The following is a 16,331-nucleotide window of genomic DNA, read 5'->3' on the forward strand; positions in this document are numbered from 1 at the left end:
TGCAGAATGGGACTTTTGGCGGGCTAAGCAGGGCAGAGACAGCCTGGACAACTCCTATCAGCTTTCAAAAGCCAATAGAATAAAAGGGAGTAGCACAGCTAAGGGAAAGGGGGAAAAAATGGCGGACTGCGTTGTTTGGCGATCCCCATGAAATGGTTGTTCGACCCCAAATGGGGTCCCGACCCACAGGTTGAGAACCACTGCCCTAAATGCTATTGCTATTACACCCGATCTCAATATAAGTCGTTTTAGCCTTCCTGTGGAATTGAATTTCTGGCCTGGTTAATCTAGTGCAAGGGTGGGGAAAGATGGCCCTTTTATGACTTGTGGACTTAAACTCTCAGAATGGCTGGCTCAGGAATTCTGGGAGCTGAAATCCACAAGTCCTAAAAGGACCATCATTCCCCACCTCTAAGAGACATTCTTGAGATCATGTCCGCTGTGAATGCATTGAGCAAGCATGTTGCTGTCTTGAAATGCTTCAGACATGTAGAAATCTACATGGCTGGGAGAAAGCTAGACAAACTCTTAACCAATAAGAAGAATTCAGGGCACAGCCCATAACTCTTTTTTTTATTCTCTCTAGGAGGATATTTTGCACACAGCCTGGCCATTATGACAGATGCGGCCCACCTATTGACTGATTTTGCTAGCATGATGATCAGCCTTTTCTCTCTCTGGATGGCATCTCGACAGCCTACTAAGACGATGAATTTTGGATGGTACAGAGCAGGTAATCTGGGCCATAAAAAGCATTAATGGCACACTCTGTGAACCAGCACATCCGCTTAAGGCAGTGTTTCTCAACGTCCGTGTGACGGCGACCCCCGTCACACGATGCGTCGCGCATGCGCGGCACCCCCATGCGTGGCGGCACCCCCATGTGCGATGCGCATGCACGGCGGCGCCCCATGCGCGGCTCGCATGCGTGGCAGCGCCCCCTGAGGGGGGAAAATGGCGGATCACATTGTTTGGCGACCCCCATACAATGGTCGTTCGACCCTAAATGGGGTCGCGACCCATAGGTTGAGAACCGCTGGCTTAAGGTGAAATACAAATTTACAGAATTGCTACCATATGAAAAAATGAGCCCAAAATTTCCATTGTTAAGCAGTTAAGTGAGCTTCGCCCCATTTTATGATCTTTCTTGCCACAGGTGTTAAATGAATCTCTGCGGTTATGAAGTGAATCATGCAGTCATTAAATAAATCTGGCTTTCCCCTTTGACTTTGCTTTCTGGAAGCCAGTTGGGAAGGTTACAAATGGGATCGCACTACCCTGGCTCAGTGCGACTCTGGAAAACACATGCCCGTTGACAAGTGTCGGAATTTTGATCAGTGGCCATGGGGATATTGCAACACTTGTTAATGTGAAAAAAGATCATAAAACTCTTTTTTTCAGTGCCGTTGTAACTTTGAATCGTCACTTAAACAAATGGTTGTAAGTCGAGGATTGCCTGCATTTATCATTCCTTTCGCCATTTTGAGGAAATTTTCCACCAGCTTCTACTTGCAGAGCCCAATTGTACAAAGTTGTGTTTTTTTTTTAATGGAAAGCAGTGCAGGTTTTTGAAGATGTTTTCTCTGTTTCCCTTTTTTTTGGAGGGGGGGGACATTATTTTATTAGGTTTTATAAAGGTTAGGGAAAGGGAGGGTCAATATAGGTAGTGGGATTCAGAGTAGGGTTCAGGGAAGGGGTTGGGATGGGGGTAGGTACAACAATGGGGTTGCCCCCAATAACATTTCAAGCTTTAGCAAACAAACTGTTGTCCGGATACAAGTGTTCATTGGGAGTAGTTAATATAATAATAAATACTGTATTTTCCGGCGTATAAGACGACTTTCTAAAGCATGCAAATCGGCTCCGAAGTCAGGGATCATCTTATACGCCGAGTCGTCTTATACGCCGGAAATTACGGTAGTTGAAGTCAACAAAAATAACTATAATTATAACCATGTCAATTAATCAATAAACATCAATCATCTTAATAAGTTTCACAGTCGTTTTTCATTAACTCATGTTGCTAACCATTGATAAAGGTTTTCCCATATTTTAAAATAAACTGAATCTTCTTTCTCTTTAATCTCTAGGGTTAGTATGTCCATTTCTGCACATTCTAAGATTTTCCTAATTATGATCTCCTCTGATGGATGGTACATTCTCATTTTTCCAATATTGGGCAAATGCTATTCTCGCAGCTGTCAATATATGTAGTATTAAATACTCAATCTCTTTGCTATAGTTAGATCCTAGTATTCCTAAGAGAAACAGTTCTGGCTTAAATTCTATCTATATTTTAGTTATCTTTTCCAGCCATATATGAATCTTAAACCAAAATTTCTTTGCACTAGGACATACCCACCAGATATGGTAATAGGTACCTGGCTTTTGTTTACATTTCCAACAATTATTCGAAACATTTTTAAACATTTTCGCTAACCTTACTGGTGTCATGTGCCATCTATAAAACATGTTTATACAGGTTTTCTTTATATGAAGCTGCTTTAATCAGTTTAATATTTCTATCCCATAACTTTTGCCAAGCTTCTAAGTCTATAGAATATCCGAAGTTTTTTGCCCAAACTATCATTGTCTCTTTTACTTCTTCTTCTTCCGTCTTCCATTTTAGCAGAAATCTATGAAGTTTCTTAATCAAATTTTCATCTGTTTTCAAGAATATTTGGTCAAATTCTATCTGTTCTTTATAAAATCCCGGTGTCTTTAGATCTTTCTCATATCTTGTTTGGATTTGTAAGTAAGGCCACCATGATAAGTCAATACCTTGTTGTTGTAGATCTTGCCTGTCTTTAAGTTTTCCGTCATTATGTTTTCTCTGTTTCCTGATTGTGGCTTCCAACCTACATTACTCCTCTCTGTTCATTCATGAGGCACACACTTAATTGGATTAGCTACCTGTTCCTGCAGGCTAACCTTTCAGTTTGCTTAGTTGCCTTGTAAATTTAGCGGGGTTGATGAACTTGGAAGAGTTGGCTGGTTGAAGGTTCTGTGCAAAAATAGCCAGGGTTAATGTGTTGTGTGAACAAAACCCATACCTTTTCTCTCTGCACCTGCTCAGCTTGCGGTGCTGGCACATTGGCAACATTTTCTGTTGACTTCCCAGTACAGACATAGACTTTGTTTGAATTCTTTGACTTCCTCTTATGTTTGTCTTTATTTCCTGGTCCTCAGTTTCTTGCCTGGAGCTGATCTGTCTCCAGTGATCCAGCCAGTTCCTTATGTTTTTGCTTATATTTCAATCACACACACACACACACACACACACACACACACACACACAATTTGTAGGTACTTAGTGGCTGAAATGCAACCTAAATTGGGTCATTTGTCCTTAGTGACAGTAGCAATGCCTTTGGTTTAATTCCTTATTTTTTTCTTGCTCAGGAACTTCCTTTAGCTGATCTGTCCCCAGGGATCCATCCAGTTCCCTGAGTCTGTTCCTATATAGTTTAATCACAAATTCATAAACACACTATGCAGGTACTTTCTGCAGAAGTTCCCAATCTTGGCAATTATAAGACGTGTGTACTTCAACTCCCAGAATTTCCTCGACAGGCATGCTTTAGTGCAGTGGTTCTCAACCTTTCTAATGCCGCGACCCCATGATATAGTTCCCCATGTTGTGGTGACCCCCAACCACTTACACATCACCGGGTGCCAGGGGCGTGGCCAAAGAAAAGGGGAAAAAATGACGGACAGCCTTGTTTGGCGACCCCCGTGAAATGGTCGTTCGACCCCAAATGGGGTCTCGACCCACAGGTTGAGAACCACTGCTTTAGTGACTTAACTGCAGCACAATTGATCACTGATCCTTAGTACCACCTGTCCATTGGTTCCTTAGCCTTCCCTGAGAGACCAATGCTCATACTGTAGGCATTGGCTGAAATAAAGATGCCTTCAAATCTCAGAATTTGTGTACAAGGATGTGCGTGAAACTTGTAATCTGATACTTTAATTTGTCCCTTTAACACAACTCTCAGTTGATGCATAGTTGAACCCTTCCTTCCTTCCTTCCTTCCTTCCTTCCTTCCTTCCTTCCTCCCTCCCTCCCTCCCTCCCTCCCTCCCTCCCTCCCTCCCATCTCTTTTCTTTCCTTCCTTCCTTCCTTCCTTCCTTCCTTCCTTCCTTCCTTCCTTCCTTCCTTCCTTCCTTCCTTCCTTCCTTCCTTCCTTCCTTCCTCAACTCTTGCCAGTTTATACTATAAAAAATTATGAAAGTATAAAAAAGAAAAAAAAACGGTAAAAACATAGTAGTTGAAAACTCAAGGCTGTCCTATATATGTTATTAATATCATTTGTTAAGCTTTGGCTTCATGTGAAAACTGAATCAATTGTGGTTTGATCATTATACCCCAGTTAACTGCATATAAGCTAAACCAAACCAAGATCACAGATAACAGCTAGGCTGAAATGAATCAATTGCGCTTTCATTTAATGACAGAATGAGTGATTTGTTGAAAGAACATTCCGTTCATGAGTATTTGACAGAGGTGCTCTTTATTAATTATATCTGGGATGAGTGAGTCAGCCAGTGAAAACTTGGGAGTTTTCCAACTTTTAATGCCTAACCAAAATTTTCTGATTTTTGCTGCAGAGATTTTGGGAGCCCTGCTGTCTGTTCTTTCAATCTGGGTGGTAACTGGTGTGCTAGTTTATCTAGCAGTGGAGAGACTGATTTCTGATAATTATGAGATAGAAGGCGAAGCCATGCTTATCACTTCTGGCTGTGCTGTGGCTGTAAACATCATGTAAGTATGAACATTCAGGATAATTTGTGAACAACGTCCCCAAACCCTTAAGAAAAACTCAAGAGTTTACCAGGTGATGGAGCCTGATCCTGCCAATACAGCTAGGGTCCTCAACTTATGACTACAATTGAGCCCAACATTTCTGTTGCTAAGTGAGACATTTGTTAAATGAGTTTTGCCCCCATTTCAAACCTTTCTTGCCACAATTGTTAAATGAATCACTCCAGTTAAGTTAGAAACACGGTTGTTAAGTGAATCTGCCTTCCCCGTTGACTTTACTTGTCAGAAGGTCACCAAAGCTGATCACAGGACACTGCAACGGTCATAAAAATGAGTCAGTTGCCAAGCGTCTGAATTTTGATCACATGACCATGGGGATGCTGCAAGGGTCGTAAGTGTGAAAAACGGTCCTAACTCACATTTTTCAGTGCCGTTGTAACTTTGAATGGTCACTAATGAATTGTTGTAAGTTGAGGACTCTCTGTACATGGAAACTTCTTTGTAGATGGGCCCAGTAGGGCTTCTCTTTGATCTGCTTGGCATTTGAAAGGCTTCTGATTCCATTCAGCTAAAATAATTGAGTGGGAGTAAAAGTATTCGCCAGAAACTCTGCTATAGGCATCTTTAGTGCAAGTCCAGAGATCAACCTTAGTGTGTGTCAAACTCTCTGCTGCTCCTGATAGTTTTAAAGCTCTTTTATTTGGGGAAAAGCTGGAAGGGTACTAGACATGCAAAGTAAAGCGTCACGTCCTAACACTGCTATTATCTACAAAAATGCTTTTGGGCTCCACAAAACAATAAAGGAATAGGTGGCTGTAACCCAGTGCTTTGTTTAGAAGCCAGCACTTTCTCGAACCAACGGCAAACTGCTTATCTGCGCACACCCCCACAAAGGGGGAAGGAAACAAGGCAAAAAGCCCATTAAGAAACTTGGAACAATTTCACCTCTGTGTGTTGCCAACCTGGATCTCAATCTCTGCAATTGTATTGTGCCCGTCCCCAGCCAAAATCTCCACTGAAATGAACCACAATATATTTTGTGGTACAGAATCTGAGTTATAGTAACTGGCAAAGAATTAAAGTTCTCTCTCTCACACACACACACACATTGTGTAGTAGGGTCTTCATCTGGTGCTGGCCATTTGTGAACAGGAAGCCCTTTACCCCTGGACAGAACTGCAGAGCTAAGATAATTTGTATAGGTAGTTCTTGACTTCCTTGGACAGCAGAGGAGACCAACAAGCAAGTACTGGAGCACATAACACCAGACATGTCACTAGAAGGCAAAATCACATAACTGCGTCTCACTTATTTTGGCCATGTCATGCGGGGGGGAAATTCATTGGAGAAAGCAATTACATTTGGAAGAGTTAGTGGTAAAAAGAAACCGGGCCGCCAAAGGACACGGTAACTGGACACCATCAAAACTGACACCAGTCAGAGCATAGAAAAACTCAGAAGAAGTATGCAAGATTGAAGATATGGAGAGACCTGGCCCATAGAATCACCCAAGAGTTGGACTTGATTGAATGGATAACATCGTCATCATTCTTGACTTAGGACACAATTGGAACTGGAACATCTGTTGCTAAGTGAAAGTAGTTGTTAAAGTGAGTCATGTGACTATGACCACTTTTAGTATCTTTCTGTCGCTGTCATTAAGTGAATCACCCAGTAATAAAGCAAATCTGGTTTCCCCATTGATGTCAATGCTGCTAACATTGGATGTTCTTGCTTTGGCAACATATGAAGATGCAGCCTTTTTCTTTCTTGTGCTTTACTTTTAGAATTAGATGATGCTGTGGGAGGAGGCGGAATGTGGTGGGAGTTAGTTACACATAACAATATTGTACTAGTGTGTGAATTCAGAGCTTGAAATAAGAGATGATAAGAATTGGCAGGTTAGAGAACAGGAGGGAAAGCCTGCAATTCAAACTAATTGGAGAATGTGATTTATGACTGATAATTGGAGGAGGGAATTTGATACTATGTGCTCAGGGGAGGGGAATTCAGATTTCAGCTTCGACCATGTAGGTGCAGATGCCATGCAACTTGAATAAAGATCCTTTAAGGTAAACAATGCCTTGAAGTTCTTTGAAGAGTTTCATCTGTCGGAGACATGACAATTGACTTTTCTGGCTGAGAGGGCAACAAATGGCAATCACATGACCCTGGGGATGCTGCCACCATCATACTTACTAGCCAGATGCTAAGTGCCTGGATCATGATCGTGTGACCATGGGAACCCTGAGACAGTTGTAAAAGTGAGGACTTGTTGCAACTCACTTTGTTGCAAAGCAAATAATCTACCTATAAGGACTACCTGTTGTTTGTCCTTAACCTTAACAAAAGACCCGTGCTATTTATTGATTTAACAGGATAACAGAGTTGAAAGGGACCTTTGGAGGTCTTCTACTCCAACCCCCTGCTTAAGTGGGAACCCCTCTACCATTTCAGACAAATGGTTGTCCATTCTTTTTTTGCTTGCTTGTTGCCAGATACAAAAAAGAATACCAACAATCAAGATAGCAAATCCTCCCACTCTTAAGTCCAAAAGCCAAACAATCTGGCAGTTCTTCTAAATAAGAGGACAAGCTTGATCAAAGCATAGGCTCTGATATTCTCTTTCTGGTTTTGTTTCTTCATCTTAGACCAGGGGTAGGCAACCTTGGCTCTTTTATGACTCGTGGACTTCAACTCCCAGAATTCCTGAGCCAGCCATGCTGAGGGGAAAGGGAGAGGTTTCCAAGCTGAGCCATGCTGGCTCAGGAATTCTGGGAGTGGAAGTCCACGAGTCATAAAAGAGCCAAGGTTGCCTACGCCTGTCTTTGACAGTCCCCGGTTAGCTTCTTGGAGAGACAACTTTATCTGGTGTATACGTGTCTATTTGATTCCCAGTGAGCTTGCATTTCCCTTCTGGTTGATGCCAAGAATAACGAATACAGATAATCCTTGACTTAAAACTATTTCTTTAGTGACCATTCAAAGTTACAATAGCACTGGAAAAAAGTGACTTATGGTTATTTTTCACACTTATGACTGTTGCAGCATCCCCGGGGTCACGTAATCAAACTGTGTGGATGCTTGGCAAGTGGTTCATGTGTGTGACGGTTGCCGTGTTCCGGGGTCATGTGATCAGCTTTTGCGATCTTCTGACAAGCAAAGTGAATGGGGAAGCCAATCATGTTACTAAATTAACATCTGCAGCAATTCACTTAAGAACATTGGCATGAAAGGTGGTATAATGGGTCAAGACTCAACAGCTGTCTCACTTAGCAACAGAAATTCGGGGCTCAGTTGTGGTCATAAGTCAAGGACTACCTGTATCCTAAGTCAGTCATGGATAGCTTTCAAACTCAATGGGGTCGCTCTGGGAGTTTTTAGGATGTGTGGATTTCAGCTCCCAGAATTCCCCAGTTGAAGTCCAGACGTTGCTGAGGTTAATAAACACTGATCTGAAGCAACTTCTCCTCAGGATTTTCTCCGCCTTGTGCCTTTGCTTCCAAACGGGCTGTGTGTGAGCAGCCAGTTTCATCTTCTCCAGTCCTGTGATTCTTGTTGTAATGGCTGCTCTCTGTGGAAAGTGGACGTACTGTGGGCAAAAACGGGATCAGGATGAAATGTCCTCCTTAAGTCTTGGATAGAAAGAGATGAGGAATACCTTATTGGCAAGAAGAATTAGGAATCTGTGTGGCCTTTATCTTGTCCTATTTAAAAAAAAAAATCCATTTGTTGCATTGCTTACTCTGAAAGGTCAAGATAAAATATCTGGGGGACATCCCTTCATTTTATCTCAGTGAGGTATGTTGCACAGAGAGAGAGAGGGCGATACAGTAAGTTCCAGGATTGATTGATCTTCTGTAGAGGGCAGAGGGAATGGCTTTGAAGATGGGAGGAGAGAGGTGCTACTAAGAGTACAGCTGGATAAAAGGCCCTGAGCCAAGCCAAGAATGTAATGGGAGTAAACTTCTCAGACATGCCTAATACTAGAAAATAAAGGGAAGGAGGGGCAAACTGCAATCAGATTGCAAAATTCTGTAATTATAGCTTTACTATAATACTATAATTCAGAGGTGCCCAAAAGGTTGGGGACCGGTTCCGTGGAGAGGAGGTTTTCCGCAGAGCGAAGGGTGCATGGTTTTGTGTTCTGCCTGCATCTCGTGGATGGGCTGGCCCGATTGCTGGCATGCCGCGGCCCGGTACTGGTCCACGGACCAGGAGTTGGGGACCCCTGTTATAATAACAGAGGGATAGAATCAAGATCACGTGAAGTATTAATACCACTTTATAATGCCTTGGTAAGGCCACACTTGGAATACTGCATCCAGTTTTGGTCACCACGATGTAAAAAAGATGTTGAGACTCTAGATAGAGTACAGAGAAGAGCAACAAAGATGATTAGGGGACTGGAAACTAAAACATATGAGGAACAGTTGCTGGAATTGGGTATGTCTAGTTTAATGAAGAGAAGGACGAGGGGGGACATGATAGCTGTGTTCCAATATCTCAGGGGCTGCCCCAAAGAAGAGAGAGTCAAGCTATTCTCCAAGGCCCCCGAAGGCAGGACAAGAAGCAACGGATGGAAACTAATCAAGGAGAGAAGCAACCTAGAACTAAGGAGAAACTTCCTGACAGTGAGAACAATTAACCAGTGGAACAAGCTGCCTCCAGAAGCGGTGCATGCTCCAACACTGGAAGTTTTTAAGAAGAGACTGGACAGTCATTTATCTGAAATGATGTAGGGTTTCCTGCCTGAGCAGGAGGTTGGACTTGATGACCTCCAAGGTCCCTTCCAACTTTATTATCGATCATCGCACAGTCAGCCAGATGTTCAGACTGGATTTGGCATTTTGTCTACCTATCGAGTCCTTACCCAGGACCTGGGATAGGCAGATGTGGATGTTTGATGGTATTACAGATATCGTCGCAGGATGGAAGCAGTTCCTAATAAGGCCGCCTTTTGCAATTGACTAATAGCGAATTTGTCAATGCCAATGGTGTTCAAGTGGTGCTCCAGTTGTTTTGGGATTGCACCCAAGGAGCCTATGACTATTGGTACTACCCTTGCTTGCTTTTGCCACAGTCTTTCTATTTCTATTTGTAGGTCTTTGTATTTTGTTATCTTCTCCAGTTCTTTCTCTTCTATTCTGCTGTCTCCAGGCACTGCCACGTCCACTATCCAGACTTTTTTGTCTTTCTTATCGACAATTGTTAAGTCTGGGGTGTTATGTTGCAGGTGCTTGTCTGTCTGAATTCTGAAGTCCCAGAGCAGTTTAATTTTATCATTTTCTATGACTTTCTCTATTTTATGATCCCACCAGTTTTTGCTTACAGGCAAATGATATTTTTTGCAGATCTTCCAATGCACCATTGTTGCTACTTTGTCATGCCGCTGCTTGTAATCAGTCTGTGCAATCTTCTTGCAACAGCTTACCAAGTGGTCCACTGTTTCTTCAGCTTCTTTGCATAGGCGGCACTTACTGTCTGTTGCTGTCTTCTCAATTTTGACTTTGTATGCATTTGTCCTTAAGGCTTGGTCTTGTGCAGCCAGAATTAGTCCCTCGGTCTCTTTCTTCAATTTTCCTGCTCTTAGCCATTGCCAGGTTTTATTATTATCTGCTTTCCCAGCTATTTTTTTCATGTATTGGCCATGTAGTGCTTTGTCTTCCCATGCCTCTATTCTGTTCTTCATTTGGTCTTTCTTGTAGGCCAGTTTGGTCTCTCCAGTAGTTAGTAAGCCTTCCTGATATACTAATTTCAGTGCATCTTCATCATTGTTCTTCAGATATTCTTCCAAAGCCATTTTTTCTTCTTCAACCATCTGATGTACTTGTAGCATTCCACGCCCACCTATTTGCCTTGGTAGATAAAGTCTATCAATGTCACTGCGTGGATGAAGGGCATGATTCATTGTCATTATTTTTCTGGTCTGCCTATCCATTGCTTTTAGTTCTGCTTGAGTCCAGTCCACTATTCCAGCTGTGTACCTAATGACTGGGATTGCCCAGGTGTTGATTGCCTTTATGGTATTTCCTCCATTGAGTTTGGATTTTAAGATCTTCTTCACTCTCTTGATGTATTCACCTCTAATCTTTTTCTTGACTTCAGTGTGCTTGATGTTGTCAGCTTGAAGGATACCCAAGTATTTGTAGTACTCTTCCTCATCCAGACTCTTAATGTTATTTTCGTGGGGCATCTTGATTCCTTCAGTTTTCATTATTTTTCCTTGTTTGATAGTAAGTGTGGCACATTTGTCCAAGCCAAACTCCATTACAATATCTTGGCTATATATACGGACAGTGTTGAGCAGCGATTCTATTTCAGATGATGTTTTTCCATACAGCTTCAGATCATCCATGTAAAGGAGGTGGGATAGTCTGGCAGATGTTTTTGATGTTTGATAGCCATGTCCTGAGTTATTCAGTATTGTTGACAGAGGAAACAGTGCAATAACAAATAGTAATGGTGATAATGAATCTCCTTGAAATATTCCTCTCTTGATATTAACCTCTCCCAGCCTCTCACCATTGATCTGCAACTGTGTCTTCCATTGTGCCATCGATCTTTGCACAAATTTTCTGATGTTTCTACTGACTCCTGTTATTTCTAGGCACTTTATTATCCAATCATGTGGCAGAGAGTCAAATGCCTTTTTGTAGTCAATCCATGCCACATTCAGGTTGGTCTTCCTTCTCTTGCAGTTTTCCAAGATCATTTTGTCTATTAGGAGTTGATCTTTTGTTCCTCTGCTATTGGGGCGGTTTCCTTTCTGCTCAGGTGGAAAGAGATTGTTTTCAACTAGATGCTGTTGCACTGCATCAGCTACTACACCAGTTAGTAATTTGAAAGTTGTTGGTAAGCAGGTAATTGGCCTGTAGTTACCTGGTGTTGCCCCTTTTGCTGGATTTTTCATTATTAGGTAGGTTTTCCCAGTTGTTAGCCACTTTTCAATTTCTCTTCCTTGTAGTATATTGTTGAACTGTTGGCAATGAGTGGGTGTATAACAGTTAGATGTTTCAACCAAAACCCATGCAGTTCATCTTCACCTGGTGCTGACCAATTTTTGATTTTCTTTGCTCTTTTTTCTACCATTTTTGTTGTTATTACTAGTTCTTTCATTTCAACTTCTGTTTTATTTGCATCCACCTCTTTTAACCAAGCCGCATCCTTGTTGTATTTCTTTGGGTTATCCCATATCTGCTTCCAGAACTGCACTGTTTCTTCCTTGTCAGGTACTGACTGATTCCTTGCAGTTTCTCCATTGATGGATTGGTAGAAACGTTTCTGATTGGATTGAAATTGGAGGTTCTGCCTATAGTTTGCAATTCGAGCTTCATATCTACTGATTTTCCTGGCTATAGCTGTTATTTGTTGCTTTATTATTTCCAGTGCTTCCTTGATCTTCCTTGTTTCTAAGTGGTATTTCTTGATTAGGTATTCTTTGGTCTTCTTGTTCTTCAGCTTCTTTTCTTTCATCTGTTCTAGCTTGCTTGCATGTGATCTTAACTTGCTGATCTTATTTTCTAGTCTAACCTTCCATTTTTCTGGTGCACTGTTTGTTTGTTTTTCTTTTTTGTTGATTTTGCATCCCAGATATTCTGTTATAACTGCAGCTGTGCTGTACATTAGTTGGTTTGTTTCTTGCAGTGAATTGGTGCTTATACTTGATATTGCAGTATTTGCATCTTTTAATGCTTGTGCTAGCTGTTTCTTTGGAACAAGCTTCAATGCAGGTAGTCTTATTCTGTTGTTTTTGTGCTGTTCTAGATGCTCAGTTATTCTTTGTTTCAATTCTTTTATTTCTTTAGTTAGAGGGTTTTGTTCTTCCTGAGGAAGAGGTGCCTGGTTTCCAAATGAGAACAGTTGTATATCTCTGCTGGATTCCTTCACTGCCAACTCCCCCTGGTTTGCCTCTACATTCTGAATTACTTCTGGTAAGGCTTTGATTTCTTTGCCCTGGGTAAACCTTTGCAGTTCGTCCAATTCTGTTTCTGTGAATACTTTATTTCGTGTTATAAATCGGCGTTGATCTGCTAGTCTCTGTTCTGTTATTTCTGATTCTGGATGTTGTTCTTTCCAGAACTGGTGCATTCGTTTTAGATATCCTCTTCTTGTTGGACTTGATCTGTAGTAACAGATCATTATTTCTTTGTTTTCAATCACTGTGTATCTGTGACGGGTAAACACCTTTTCTTCCAGTAGTTCTGCAGCTGCTGGCCCTGGTTGCTCAGCCAACAGTCCTGAGTCCTGTAACCCATTTTTCACCAGATATCCAGGAACTCCAATATCTAGCACGGACCTTGTTAACCCGGGCGACGTCCGAGCCGGTATGGCATTCTGCAATTTACGTCTCACCATATTTTTTATGGGAGAGACACTCTTTGTCTGACTCCTGATGAGACCTGTCCAGTATGGTTGAACCTCTGGCATAGCTCTCATCTTCCTCAGAGTACACAAGCCCCACAACCACATCAAGGTAACAGTCATTTATCTGAAATGTGGTAGGGTTTCCTGCCTGAGCAGGGGGTTGGACTCGATGACCTCCAAGGTCCCTTCCAACTTTATTATTATTATTATTATTATTATTATTATTATTATTATTATTATTATTATTATTATTATTATCATCATTATTTGACTTACAACAGTTTGTTTAGTGATGGTTCAAAGTTACAGCAGCACTGAAAGAAGGGACATGACCGCTTTTCATACTTATAACCATTGCAACATCCCCAGGGTCGCATGATCAAAATTCAGACGCTTGGCACCTGACTTGTGTTTATGATGATTGCAGGTGATCCTCTTTTGCGACCTAACAAAGTCAATGGGGAAGCCAGTTTCACTTAACAACTGTGTTATTAACAACTGCAGTGATTCATTTAACAACTGTGGCAAGAAAACAAGGCCAAATTCGCTTAGCAACAGAAATTTTGGGCTCAATTGTGGTCGAGGACTACCTATATTAAAAGTAGCACTGACCTACATGGCATTAGTTTCCTAGTCTGGTCAAAATTGAAAAACAGACATTTCCTTGGTCCAGTCCCAGCCTCTTAATTACTGTGCTGTTTACAACTGGCTCTTTATTAATATTTTTCTATAGGATGGGCATTATCCTACACCAATCAGGACACGGTCATAGCCATCATGGTCACAGTCACAGTCACAAGGAGGGGACACAAAATACTAGTGTGCGAGCTGCATTTATCCACGTTGTTGGAGATCTCGTGCAAAGCATTGGAGTCTTGGTGGCCGCCATCATAATCTACTTCAAGGTAAGAGTTCCAACAGAAAGATTATTTTTTTTCCCTCTCAATCATAGAATAGTCCCCAACAGTTTATGGGACTACTAGGATCAATCTTTCATTGTAATCCTGATTAGTGGGACATAAGCTCAAAGCAAGAAATGGAAATATGTATAAAGCTAGTTAGGTCAAACTCCTTCATCCTGTAGGACAGGGGTCTTCAAGTTTGGCCCTTTTATGACTTGTGGACTTCAACTGCCAGAACTCCTCAGCCAGGCACACATGCCTGGCTGAAGAATTCTGGGAGTTGAAGTCCACAAGTCATAAAAGGGCCAAGCTTGAAGACCCCTGCTGTAGGATTATCAAAGAGTTTTGAGACTGCCAGGGACTTCCCACTTCATATCTCCTTCTCACAACTTAATTTGAGGAAGTAGGGGCAGAGATAGTCCTCAACTTATAATCATTTGTTTCGTGACAGTTCAAAGTTACAAAGGCACAGAAAAAAGTGACTTATGACAGTTTTTTCACACTTAACAACGGTTGCAGCATCCCCATGGTCATCTGATCAAACTTCAGACACCTGTGGTGACCTTCTGACAAACAGAGTCAATGGGGAAGCCAGATTCAGTTGATCATGTTACTAACTTAAAACTGTAGTGATTGTCTCAAAGGTGCTTTCTCCAAAGGCCACTGGACATTGTTTTTTTTCCGTGAGGAAGACGTCTCGCTTCTCGTCCAACGAGCTTCTTCAGTTTTGACTGAATGAAGCTCCTTGGATGAGAAGCGAAAAGTCTTCTTCAGGGAAAAATACCAACATCCAGTGGCCTTTGAAGAAAGCACCTTTGAGACAACCAGGACCTGGATGACTGAGAATCTCTGTAGATCACTGTAGTGATTTACTTACCACCTGTGGTAAGAAAAGTCATAAGACAGGGCAAACTGACTTTAACAACTGTCTTGCTCAGGGGTAGGCAGCCTTGGCTCTTTTCTGACTCGTGGACTTCAACTCCCAGAATTCCTGAGCCAGCCATGCTGAGAGGAAAGGGAGAGGTTTCCAAGCTGAGCCATGCTGGCTCAGGAATTCTGGGAGTTGAAGTCCACGAGTCATAAAAGAGCCAAGGTTGCCTACTCCTGGTATAGGAGGCTCACCGCTTAGAACAGGAGGACTTAGAATAGGGGTAGGAAACCTTGGCTCCCTTCATGACTGGTGGACTTCAACTCCCAGAATTCCTGAGCCAGCATGGCTCAGCCTGGAAACCTCTCCCTTTCCCCTCAGCATGGCTGGCTCAGGAATTCTGGGAGTTGAAGTCTACAAGTCATAAAACAGCCAAGGTTGCCTATCCCTGCACCATATCAGGGGTCCTCAACTTGGCCCCTTCATGACTCGTGGACTTCAACTCCCAGAATCCCTGAGCCAGCATGGCTCAGCATGGAAACCTCTCCCTTTCCCCTCAGCATGGCTGGCTCAGGAATTCTGGGAGTTGAAGTCCACGAGTCATAAAAGAGCCAAGGTTGCCTATCCCTGCACTATATCAGGGGTCCTCAACTTGGCCCCTTCATGACTCGTGGACTTCAACTCCCAGAATCCCTGAGCCAGCATGGCTCAGCTTGGAAACCTCTCCCTTTCCCCTCAGCATGGCTGGCTCAGGAATTCTGGGAGTTGAAGTCCACGAGTCATAAAAGAGCCAAGGTTGCCTACCCCTGGTCTTGCTTAACCACAAAATTTTTGAGCTCAATTGTGATCGTAAGTTGAGGACTACCTGTAGTTACTTTGTTGTCAGATTTTGGCAGTGTGGATTTGGCTGCTGAAATGTCACAAGCTGGAGGCTGCATATGGACCTCAGGTTGCCTGTTCCCTGATTTAATAAGAAGGCAATGATCCTCCTGTTCCTATGCAGCCATCTCTTCTGTGGTTGAATTACTAGTCCTAAAACAGAACCGGAAGCCGCTGGCTCTCCACAGGAGAGGAGAAGTTATGATTTCTACTCTTTACAGCCATGCTGACTGAGTGTGACAGGAGGTGGAGCCCAACCTTAGGAAGGCCATGGGTGCTTCTACCCCGGGGTAAGAATGCTGCTAGTAGACATCAGCTGTCACTCACTGATGAAGTAAATGCCAAACAGATGCTAGAAAGGGACTCTGTCCTTGAACCAAGAGAGGAAGACTGATGGATTATTTTCTTCTCTTTCTAGCCAGAATATAAATATGTGGATCCTATCTGTACCTTTGTGTTTTCCATCCTGGTCCTTGGAACAACGTTGAGCATCCTCCGAGATGTTATCCGGGTGCTGATGGAAGGTCATTTCCTTGGGCTGGGAGATGGG

The 16,331-nt window shown here is 42.5% G+C and overlaps 1 protein-coding gene across 1 annotated transcript in view; it reads left to right on the forward strand.

The window, feature by feature from the left end:
* SLC30A2 (solute carrier family 30 member 2) overlaps positions 1–16,331 on the forward strand; it is a 36,033-nt gene that overhangs the window by 14,668 nt on the left and 5,034 nt on the right. Inside the window, exons 3-6 of the mRNA XM_039357259.1 lie at positions 587–733; positions 4,612–4,765; positions 13,866–14,037; positions 16,200–16,305. Coding sequence (XP_039213193.1) covers positions 587–733; positions 4,612–4,765; positions 13,866–14,037; positions 16,200–16,305 — 579 coding nt within the window. The remainder of the gene's footprint in view (positions 1–586; positions 734–4,611; positions 4,766–13,865; positions 14,038–16,199; positions 16,306–16,331) is intronic.

The sequence above is a fragment of the Crotalus tigris genome, unplaced genomic scaffold (assembly GCF_016545835.1).
Source record: "Crotalus tigris isolate CLP2741 ecotype Arizona unplaced genomic scaffold, ASM1654583v1 scf7180000018884.865410, whole genome shotgun sequence".
NCBI classification, from domain to species: Eukaryota; Metazoa; Chordata; class Lepidosauria; order Squamata; family Viperidae; genus Crotalus; species Crotalus tigris.